The sequence below is a fragment of the Odontesthes bonariensis genome, chromosome 23 (genome assembly GCF_027942865.1).
Source record: "Odontesthes bonariensis isolate fOdoBon6 chromosome 23, fOdoBon6.hap1, whole genome shotgun sequence".
NCBI classification, from domain to species: Eukaryota; Metazoa; Chordata; class Actinopteri; order Atheriniformes; family Atherinopsidae; genus Odontesthes; species Odontesthes bonariensis.
In genome coordinates this window covers 15,801,353-15,813,753 of record NC_134528.1, presented here as the reverse complement: position 1 = coordinate 15,813,753, position 12,401 = coordinate 15,801,353, and the positions used below count along the sequence as shown (strand labels likewise).

Below are 12,401 nucleotides of genomic sequence, written 5' to 3'. Positions count from 1 at the left end.
GTCCTACAAGCAGCCCTCTTAGAAAGCTTTCACAGTTCCCTCGACCTCAATTTGACCACCATCACTTCTGTTAACCGCCATTTCCTAATTACATTACAAACTGAGGAAACGGCTACCTGAAAACACTTTGCTTTCTCCTTCTCCTCCTTTGAGGGCATCAATTATTTGAATTTTCAGAGTGCTACATGGCTTCTGAGAGGAGCCCATGGCAACTGATTGTTGAAAGGTTAGAGATTTTATGAAACTCAAAAATGTGCATTACCATGCCCCTCCCAACAATGAGTTTGAACATGGCGTGGCCATAACGAGCTAATTAGGGTATGAGAGCTGAAGAGAGCTCCATCTTTTTGGGTGCCCAACCTTCTGCCACTGCGTACTCACAGATGAAACTCACTTTGGTTTATGTACCGTACATTTCTCCTTACTGCAGTTTGCCCTTTCCAACAGAAATTAAGTTACATAATTAGATTTTATATCATAGAAGAAATATAAGTTTGCTAATGTATATGACCGCGCTTGTTTCTTCCATAGACTTAATTTAGCTAATTGACAACGTTTAAGTTGTGCCTGCCACATTCTATGATGAGTACAACAGACCAAGGGTTAATTTAAGTGGAGCCATTCAGTCATAGAGTGAGTGATTCTCTGGGTAGAACAAATGATAAATAAATAAATACATAAATAAAAGAGAAAACAAAACTTCAAACCAAAGGGGAAAAAAACCTTTAAGTAAGATCAAAGACAGATCTTGCAAGAGCTCCTTCTTTACACCTTCCATTAAAATGTGCCGCAGAATGAAGGGGTGATATCAGACAACATTTATCCCAAGGTTAATAAATGAGGAAAGATCCATTAAAAAAAAAATCAAAAGCTTTTGTCAGACCAAAGTGAAGACAGGTGACATCCTGTTTGCTCCCCATGTGCCTCCTAGTTGAATCTGCATGGAAATACTTGATTTCATTTGTGTAGTTTCGTTCAAAAGATCAGAGATTGATTAGTGGCTTGGGCGATACATGTACGTGTAGATGTTGGGTACATTTGTGCAAGTTTTCCACTCTCTGTATTCCACTCTCTCAGAAGACAGTCTATCAGATTGAAGGAAAAGAAGCTTCTTAAATGAAAATGACCAAAGGTTAGGGATTGGACGACAAAGAGAGGAAATGACAATGCTGAGAAAGAAAAAATGTGCCTCGTGCACTCAGTCCCACATCACACTCACCTGCAGTGCCTGTGAACCCCAGCCACAGTTTCGATGATGGAACATTCTCCATCATTCAGGCAGAAGGCCAGGTCTTTGTCCTCCACACATGGCTTGAAAACCTCTGAGCGTAGACTAGGATTTGTCGGGGCCAGTGCTGAAGACAGAAACAAAAGCAAACCAAGTTGGTTAATTATGGATAGAATGAATATAGATGTCATTTTTAAAATTCCTGGGCATTTCACGTAATAGCTCATAGCACTGAAACTTTTGGCATTTTTCACATTCATGGGAAGTTTAACTGCACAAAGTTCAGTGGAGTTTTTCCTTTTGTAACCATTTCTTTTTCATACTGAAATAGCAATCCAGAGGTTGGAGAGAACAAAATCTTTGTTCTGATTTTTTTTCTGGTATTTGCACTTGACTTGAATGCCTCTTACTTTTACCCACTACATTTAAACACAACTATCTGTACTTTGAAGTCATTATAGTTTCAAAGGAGCCTTGTTACTTGCTTCTATGTGATGGGAATTATTGATTACTTTTCTATTCTTTTTGCCATCACTGCACTCCTTCTCAGTATCAAGATCAATTTTCATCCTACATGTATGGAACAATAACATTTAGAAATAACAATCCCTTCGTGTATCCATCGGCACAAGAAATACACAACAAGAGGTAACAAACCTACGCAGTCAGATGAGCAACTGGAATGTCTGGGATTAAAAGAGCCAGTAGCTAACAACATGGATGAAAGTAAACCAGACAACACTGCAGACGGAGCAGATTCCTCATTATCATTCAAGTAAACTGTTTGATGTGTCCAGCAATAGGAGTGGTTGTTAGTGAATGTATTGTGTCGGTTCATTCTTCTCAGTATATTACCTTTTATTATAGTTAAAATCAGAAAGGTTTGATATTCTTCAAATGATGTTGTGCTGTGAGGTTATTTTTCTTGTGGAATTGGGCAGATTTTCCACCCAATTTATACTTCACTAAAGCTAAAAGTACAGGCTCTGCAATGTAATTTGAGTAAAGAAGTTGATTAAGTGCTTTTGTTTGTTTTCACAAAAGTGAATATAAAAGTGTGTGATCTATCTCCGCCTCTATATACGTTCTTATATCCTTATATATGTTGGAGGAGAGGACATTATTTATTGCTGATTTCTAAAACTTAGTATGCTAAAGGAAGAAAACCTGGAGATAATTCTATTCATTAAGGACTTACTTGAATGAGCATTTTCAGCTCGAAGGATTCTGTTTTTAATCCTGAAGAAACAATGTGAGGCTAAATCATGGTGTTATTGATTGCAATAAAGTGCACTGTTATCAGCACCGAATACACGTATTTGTTTATCATTGAGAATTAGAATTATTTTTGTACTTAATGTTTGTTTCAAAAGCAGCAGTTTACCCACAACTCGCCATTGAAATTCCAAATTTCTGCTTCAGTAAACACAGTCAAAAAACACAGGTATACCACAGACTTAGGAGACATAACAGAGAGCAATGGGCCTGCTTTTGTGGCTTTAATTCTGTTCTTCTAGTCTGACCCTGCTGCTCTCACACAAAGAGCATAGCTGCCATGTACAAGCACTGCAATGCAGGGTTCTCCACCCAGTGAAATATGCACAGCTGTCAACCAAGTTATCACAGCACCGTAAATATTCTGTGCTATATGTGTGACTGCACACTAATGAGTGTGGATCAAAATCAACTATGCACAAGAAGCACACATGCATGCGCATACACACATACATGTGTATAGATACACGGAAATGATCTTTCAGCTCTCTTTCTACATAACGTAGTCAAGCACTGAAAATAGGATTGACTGGAATCATGCCCAATACCATGCCAATACAATTGGATTACACATGATTCTCCTTTCATCCATTTAAATTGTACACCCTGACACACCTTTCTCAATACAGTTTTATTCACAAGACATATTCTGTTAATCGTCATTCCTTCTGTGGCAGGCTTTCGCTGGCGAGTGGCCTTTTTCAGCAGAGGTGCTTGTGACAAACGGTATTAGAGGAGGAAGAAAAACTATGAAAATCCATTTGTTGTGCCTCGGTGTCCAACTCAATCTATGTTTTGTTTATGGCTATTGATTGATAAATCTGGGGCTCTTGATGTAAGACCCTAGAGATGATGAGAGATAAGAGAAAACACAGCAAGAGATATATGTTACTCCTGGGGACAAACAAGATACCACTCTGTCAGAGTAAAAACTTTAAAAAATACAAAGTACTGAAGCAAAAACGTATCACAAAAAAAGCCACATATTCTCTTGTTAAAATGCAAAAAGATGCATTTCGATGTATAGAGGGCTAATACATATAGGGGCTGCATATGCCGCACACTTTTGAACGCGTGAGTGTGTGTGGTACATAAGAAAGTAGGCTTTCACTCACTAACCAGATTATACGTTGTATTATTAATTCCACAGATTCCCAGAGTGGGTTGTTCAAAAGGTTATCTCTTCCAAGATGCAACTTTATTAACAGGAAATAGAACACAGCATTCCCAGTTGTGCACGTCCCTCGCCATAATAGTCCCGGCCTTCGAAGTCCGTCATATTTTTCATTCATAAAGCAGCAGTGAATACAGGTAAATAGATACAACACATCTGACATATAGAGACAACCCATAAGACTTTTTCCTACAAAAGAGAAAATTGATTTTGTACTGCAAGGCTAACCCTTGGTTCACTGACATTAGGAAAGCCAAGGTCACGCAGAGCATCACTTTAGTACCTGCATCACAGGAACTATTATCTTTGCTCAAAATATTTCAAAACCTTTATAAACTTGCCCCTCCCTTCAGTGTGAACCAGTCCATCTTTGAATGAAATGTGCTTCAAGTACACAATTTCATCCGTTATATGTTGTTGAGAAGGGGGATGTCAAGGTATGTATATATGTGTGTATATCACATGCATATAGATTATATATATGTATACACACACAATTTCTCTTCTGTTTTGCTGTTGTGTTGTGTAAAAGTTGTGTTTTGCACTTCAGGGCCACCCTTACTTTATTCATCACTGGCAGTGAAGAGAGACAAGGGATAGGGAAAGGGGCTACTCTTAATAACATGCTGCTAATAATCAAGCCAGCCTGAAGCCAAACTGGAGACTTGCTGTACAGGGCATATGCACAGACACATATTTCAGCATGCTTAACCCCCTTAAAAAAAAATAAAAGTCTCTCACCTGTCAGTCTTCTAAATAAATGCTCTGCATATATTTACGAGGGAAAAGGTCTACAAGCAAAAAGCCTGCACTGATTGGTGCTCAAAAATCAGCAAAAAACCCGCTGATGCCTTTAAGGATTACCTCCAGTCTCTAGTCGTGTTGGCCGCATCAAGTCATCTTCAGATACAGTTATGTTTGTCCTTGAGCAATTCGGTCTGTCAATTTGTTAGGGGTTTCCATTTCATCACTGTGACAGCAAAGAAATGGTACAAAAAAAAAAAATCTGAAGCATAACAAGCACAACTCACGCACCTTTGAATGAGCACCTGTCAAACAGGAGCCATGTTAAAATGGAACACTGTGTGAAAATTCTTCAGAAATGGAGGCAAGTTAATACAACAATTAGAATGCTTCTTGATTGTATCAGAACAAGAAAGTAAGGTTGATTTTTTTTATGGTTTGTTGCTCTGAACTGTAATTTCTTGACTGATGCTAAATTAAGTAAAAACCTTGCCACTGATCCAAGCAGCCTCATCAGATTTTTAGACAAATATCTTAAATATAAAACTATCAATAAAAGCATACTATAGGTTTCAAATTAATCTGTGTCATCATTATAGGAGTAGCAGCTGATAAATGACATGTCTCTTGCTATTAAGTTTTATTAAGATGTCGTGTCAGGATGACCAATTATGACAAACATACAAGCTGCTATTAAGTTAATTTATCAACACTTTTAATGAAGCCTTTTACAAACTAAAGCCCTCAAAATGCCAGCCTAAAGCAAAGTTAAAATTCAGTATGTTAGGTAGCTGGTGGAAAATGTGCTAATAAATGACAGCTGCAGTGGGAGCATGATTCATCCTGGACTCTTTGAAATAATTTTCACGTCTCTCACTCTCCCCGGTGCACAAAGGCAATCCAGATTGCTGGTTCTCTTGGTAGCTTTCAAGGAATCTACTGGCTCGGGATCACAGATTCAAATGATACTTGAGGGATCAGAGTTATCTGAAAGCAATGCTAAGAGTAGTGCTTTTTCTCAGTCACAGCTTTTATAAAATTTTTCAAATTCCACAACTTAGATTGTATGTAGGATAGAAGATTTTTTTTTTCTTTTCAGGCTGGTGAATATCATTACACAGGAATTTGTTACTGTCACATAAAGGCTTCCATAAGTCCACTAAGACAGTGTGGGGTGAAACTTAAAGTAGTGGGTTCAAAATAAGCTATAAGTACTTTGACTTTCAGCTGAATGTAGGCTTACATCACAAGGTATAAGAATTATCATCAAAAAGTAAATGGGACACAGACACATTGTGCTTTAAAAGAGTGAAAAGCCAAGAGGAGACAGTATTACATGCTCTGCAGAAATGAATAAATGTACAGTCAATTAAACTGCACTAAAAGTGGGGCGGTGTCTGCATCAGATGTGATGCTACGCAGTGCAGCATGTATCATGGGTTCAGTGGGCCCGCGAATACATTCAAAAGGACACAGTTTCATAAAAAAAACCTTTTTGCAAACATATGCATTGACATGAAAACATGGACTACCCATAAAGAATTAAAGATGGACTGCTTTTCAAGCAGGAGGAACTGTCATGCACCAAGTCCTTACAATCTGTGTTTTCTTATATGGAATAAATGCTCAGTGCTCCATATGTAATTGTTCGCAACTGTTATTGGCAGCGTCATATGTCACCTTAGTTTCACAGTCCCATTTTTATATTCTTGCTCTGGTACTTGGTTATCATTAAATGATAATGATAATGTGACTGAAACCTGTTTAGGTTTTGAGTATTTAAATCCAATTTTGAAATCTTTTATAGAGTTGGGGGGGGATAGCGCACGGTGGCCCACATTTCCAGTATTTACTGTCTGTACATTTACACAATATAAAAAAAGAAATGGACTGCATCAACACATAAGACTACTCTCACAGAGAGTAGACAGAGCATTCTTGCCATAGACAACACAGGAGACGATTCCATTTACAACTGTAGCATTTTCCTTCTATGGCTTCCTTCTAATGTGCTCATTAGTGTTCTTGTGCTGAGCCTGATCCCTCAGGAGACTGTGGTTGGTGGAGAACTGGCTGTGTTTATTGCAGCACACTTCAAAGAGTGCCTCACTATGTATAGGAAAAGTCCTACGAGAGCCTGCTCATTGGTTAACCATCATGCACTGCTGCTTTTTGGACAGAACCATATTCAGAAAAATACAAAGTGCATCGAGTATTGACAGCACAAAGGCCCTGGCAATGCTGTTTTTCAAAATGGTTTGGAAATTACATGAAATTGTATATTTTGCTCTTTTTTCTGAGGCAGTGCTTCAGCTGAGCAGAAGCCTGCAGCAGGATGAGATCATTGTTTATGACTTCTGTATTAAAACTATATTTCAAGCTCTGACAAAAATTGAGCTTGATCAAAGCTCAATCAGACCGCCTAATAATGTTTCAGAGACAGTTTTCTAATCAATCTTCTTCTTCTTCTTCTTCTTCTTCTTCTTCTTCTTCTTCTTCTTCTTCTTCTACATAACAATTCTACAAACAATTAAGTATTCGGGCTTTTGTCCCTTGGAGCTGGGCTCTAGTCCAGTGGGAATCCACTGTTTATTTTAGTTTCTCTTTCTTGCTAACTGATCAGGTTTTGCCATTAAAACCATTTGGTTAGGGTAAGGAAAAGGTCATTATATGGCCTAAAATATAGTGTACCACAACTTTAACCCTACATGGCGATAAATAAGTCTGAAGGATACCCTCTTTATAGTTGCCACAGACAGCGTTTCACTTATGGCCACAGAAGGATAACTGGCAATACACAGCCATAAAACATTTCCCTGTGCTTTGTAAAGTGGCCGTAAAGGGGTACCCTGTGCATTAAAAAACAACCCAAAGGGTTGTTGACCAAGCAGCAAAATGAGACATGTTGGGAATGACAATGTGTTGGTGGGTCAAGTATACTGCAAATACTTCGAACCAGCATCACTTTTGGCTTTTCTGAAGCAAATTTGAGTGATATAATTCCTTCTGTCAATGAAATGCTGAACGTCTACCTTTGTCTCAAGCACAGTTTAGTTGTTCAAAAGTAATTTATTCCAACTTCAACGCGTGGCAAAACATGATATATGCTGTTATACTTAACAAAAAAATAATTGTGGTGTGAACAGTGTGCATGAATATTTAAAGTAAAAAAAAAAGAAAAGAAAAACAGTGCGGGTGAGATTGAAAAATGCTGTTGAAAGATAAGGCTGTGAACAGCTTCACAACAGAAAAAGTAAAAAATACTAGCTCACGCATTCTTCAGCCTTGCATACCCAATACTGACAGAAACTCTGGGTCAATATGTATAGACGTAAAGCTCCATACATGTTGCATAAATGGCCTTGTATGGATTTGTCAGACCTGTCTCCTCTCTTTCACACACACATAAAAACACACTCATAAAGCTGCACTTACAAATTTTACTATTCAGTGATGATCATGAAAGCCTTAGGAGAGCTTATCACTGTGACAAGACACAAACAAATAGTGGTTGCCCTGGGGGAAAGTAGGTCAAAGGTGGAAGTTGCCGCTTGTGAGAAGAGTTAAAGAGCACACAGTCTTGGCCGCCATGACAGCCCAGTGATTGGCACTTTGGGGAACATTTGTCAAAGGCATCCTTTGCTCCAGACCCACTGGTGGTGAGCTTTTGTTCCTAAGCTGGAGCACATTGTATAGGGTCGCATTCATGTTTACATGTTACATTTTGGATTTAGAACAAAGAAATGAACAAAGGGAACATTTTAGCAAAGTAAATAGATACATTTTAATTAATATTTCACAATAGGGTGGATTCAGGAGTTGAAAGTTCTGTTTTTCTTGTTTGGTCACCAAAAACACCCTTAAGTCAAGCAATTATCTAACAGCGTAATAAACTAAACAGGTTTTTCTCACTGTTTGCACAGTGACAAGACCAAAGTAGTGGGTTATTAAAGTGGACCCCTGTAGACATCAGACATACAGTAAACCTTTAGTAAACAATTTACCACCTAATACAAACCTTTAATTATCTTAATTATCTCCTGACCCTGGGTAAGATTAATCTTGATTATGGTATGACCACTGTAAACACAGCATGCCGGGGCCTGCAGTCCTAAATCCCTTACATTTCACTCCACAACACAGTCCAAATAGCCTTTACAGCTTGCTTGTTGTGTTATGTGCACCATAGCTCTGTTTAGAGTTGCAATGTGTCTGGACTGTCAGACACAGCCTGCATATACAATAGCAGAGGGAATGCAAACATCAGGAGATAGGAGCTAGGACCAGCATGGTGAAAGGTATATATATTTCTGGGTCCAGTTTCCCAAAGAAAAACACATAAATTCCAATTACAAGTCACCTGCTAAGGGAGCGAGACATCAGAGTTTGTGTACCCGTAACTAAAGCTTTAAGAACACTGAAATCCCATTGGAACTGAATATCATGTATTCGCAAACAATATTTACATAATCACCCATCTCATTGTGTGAATAGCGACAGCCGTTCCTGCAACAAATTCAAAAAGAAAATAAGAAAAAAAAGTGTGAGTGAGATTGATTGAATCTCTTTGAGATTAACATGGTATTATCTGTATCATGAACTCTGGCTATGCCACACTAGGCAATAATCGAGTTTTCAAAGATTTTCAAAGATAATTAACCATCTCTGTTTTACGTTTCTCTACCTCTGTGACCAAAATGTCAATCAGAGAACATGCATCATAACAGTTACTCAGCCATTTTTTGGACTGAAGAGCCTCCTGTAGCAGTTAATAAATGTAACCTGCCATATGTTATTGACTCCCCATGTAAGACTGGGATTAGTAATGATGTTTATAAGAATGCTCAAAGACAGACCATATTATTAGATGCAATTTCTACTCTACTGATTTGTCTTCACAACCCACATGCCATATTATGGGACTAGACAGATAATTTATCCTGATTCATTGATTGTAATTTGCGGTGTAATTAACATAATATACCACCAGGAGGGACAAAATGATGGTACTGGTTATGTTCTCATGAAATGAAACAAACATGCAATTTGTTGTGTTGTTTCAGGTGTTAATTATTACGATGTTTCTGTAATGTCTTGCCATGCTTCTTTATTTAGAGACAGATTTGTATGTTTCTGACTGGCTGAGATGCTGGAAATAGTCTATTTTACAGCAATATGTTCTACACACCACATTACTTAAACTACTATGATGTAGCTGTCAATGCAGGCATAAGCATACATTTATTCACCCCAGGGAAAACGCATAAAAGCTATCAAGAAAGGATTGAGTGTATCCCCCTTATATTTGACAGTAGGTTGATGCATTTTAATGGTATTATCTCCATTACTTACAGAACAAATAACATAATAATCAGCTGAGAGAAGAATCTGAATCTATCAAATGCATATTTAATGAGAACTGTGGTATTAGTGCATTTGCCAGAGCAATGGCATTACATTTAAATTTGGATGCTGGGACATGACTTGCAAGAAATGAGACAGAAATGAAAGCAAACCTGGGTTTTGTTTTAATACATATACCTGTGTCGGTGCTTTAGGAAGTGATAAATAATTTACATACTTTGAGATGAGGCATCGTGAATCTGGCTGTGAAATTAATGAAAACCCATGAAGACACGGTGTACGCACTTTCAGAGAGGTCTGTTGAATTAGACATCGTGACAGAGCTTAAGATCTACACGTCACCTTGGCAAGTTGAACTGTTTTTCTGGTAGAATCTTCTTCCTAGCATTCACAAAGGTACTACTTTGACACTTACTACCACATACTCATCCCAAAACCCATAGGGCTCAAAGAATCTATCGCTAACTTCCTGGTACCAGACACTCCAGCTCACCCTCAGGTGTCGTTTGTCCATGCTCTGACTGGTCAGAGCTCTTTTGAAAAGTGCTATATAATTAAGATTTACTGACTTACTCGCTTTACTTTTGGTAGCATGCAGTAGGTATTCATTACAAAAAGATATGTTGGTACAAATCTAGTTTCGGAACAAGAGTTTTGACTTGAATAACATCTAACATGTATAGTTTGAGACATTTCCAAATAAATCACTAATTCACAAATATCATCAAGATCTGTCACTAGTGTTTATGAGTTTGTGTATGTGCACAGTGTGTGTCAGTGAGAATATGTATTTTCATACAAAGTCTTTTGTTCCATTTATCAACAATGCCAATAAACCATTAGTCAACTGCAGCATATTTGGCTTGTTAATGTGCAGTTAACTGTTACCACGCTTCTGAAAGCAGACTTGCTGCTCTCTTGGCAGTGCCTGATTCCATCTGCCTTTTTTGTAAGCCTATATCTAAAGACAATATAGCATACCATACAAAATTAGTCCTGAGGGTTCTCAAGAATTATGCTATACCAGCACAAACAACAGGTGCAGTCAAAGGAGTATCTAATTGTTTCTTCATTTGGTTGCAGTAACATCTTCACTGTCATAAAAAGCTATTTCTTTGTTTCTGTATTTTTCATGTTGGTGAGGAAAATGTATTTCCTGTCCCTGGATATCTTCTATGCTACCTCTTTATACCCAATAAACATATTTGAAATGGCCCAGAATACTGTTCCATGCAGAACTCATTTATAGAAGCGGTTCTGTGCACGCAGGCAGATCTAATTGCAATGACAAGTGGAGAAGAAAAGGAGGAGTTGTAAAGTCCAGTCTTCATCAACCATACTTTGTGTACAAGTAATCTTTCATTTTCCTTTTTTGTTTATCGCTTCCTAGTTAATCCAACAAGATGCAAGCAAGTACTCACATCTTTGAGAACGACAGGAAAGTTGGGGCTGTATGCCAAGCATGAGAATTTGATAAGAAAAAAAACAAACAATGGAAGCTATGTTTTTTAAAGGCACGACAGTAATTTATTTTCTATTTTTTTCCTCTTCTTCTTTCCTGCCACTCAACCAGCTCGCGAGAACTCAGGGATGCTCAAGAAATGCAACATCAACATCTCAGCAGGATTGGGAGTAAGAGGGGAGGAGTTGAATGATTCACCTACGTAGACTGGAGAATGGCTTCCTGTCAGTGCAGTTGATTAAAATTCCTGGGACCGAGAATGCAGGGTGTGATGTACGACCAGCAGGTGGTGTGGGTTTAATATGCATGAGCAGACAGACCCTGCATCTGCAGATTGGCATTCACTGAGCTCGCCTGTCCACTCTCTTGGCAGCTCTCTGGGCATATGGAGCTACTGAGGGCATACATGAACTTAGCAGGGGGAACAGTCAGCACCCACTGACAGAAGTTTTTCTGTAAGTTTTTGAATTGTTAGTTCAGTTGGATAGTTTCTGTTTCTTTTTGTGGGTTTTGGTTTGTTAGGAGTAGTCAAGATAAAGGTAGAGGAGGGCATTTTTCTTCTATGTATTTCATCGATTTTATACAAAATGCAGTGTAACATAATTTTGATGTCAAGTTTGTGTCATCTGCCACCAGCTTGCAGGTCAACTGCAGGCACTAGACAAGCCACGCCCATATTTTCCAGTGTTTTCGTCACACAAACTGATGGTATAGTTTTAGAGATCGCTTCAATATCACAACAAAGCTCTTCTATTTCTGTTTGTTTGCCTGTAAAATATTGTTCTTAAACAAATAGTGATGTTATGCAGTGCAGTGCAGAAGAGCTGCATTATGACAATAAAGGCTATCCACTGTCTACTGACCCACAGAAACTCTGATTTTGATGCATTCCTCACCATTTCTTTATTTATTCTTTCTACCAAGAATTTGAAAGTCCTCCGCTTCGCCTTAACCTATTCCTAAACTTCCAACAACAAAATATCCAACAATTCAGATAGGATGAGAGTTTGGTCCTGCATGTTGTTTGTTAAGAAGATTGTTGCAATGGGATGATCTAAGTGAAGCTCTGCTACAGTTTGCTACCTTTGAGCTGATCAACTTTCATGTCATTGATCAGAGATGGCAACTGTATTTCATGTACATGCAATTTAAGA

The 12,401-nt window shown here is 38.2% G+C and overlaps 1 protein-coding gene across 1 annotated transcript in view; it reads right to left on the bottom strand.

Annotated features, from left to right (window-relative positions):
• nrg3b (neuregulin 3b) overlaps nt 1–12,401 on the bottom strand; it is a 218,378-nt gene that overhangs the window by 114,321 nt on the left and 91,656 nt on the right. Inside the window, exon 2 of the mRNA XM_075457485.1 lies at nt 1,220–1,355. Within this exon, the coding sequence (XP_075313600.1) occupies nt 1,220–1,355 (136 nt within the window). The remainder of the gene's footprint in view (nt 1–1,219; nt 1,356–12,401) is intronic.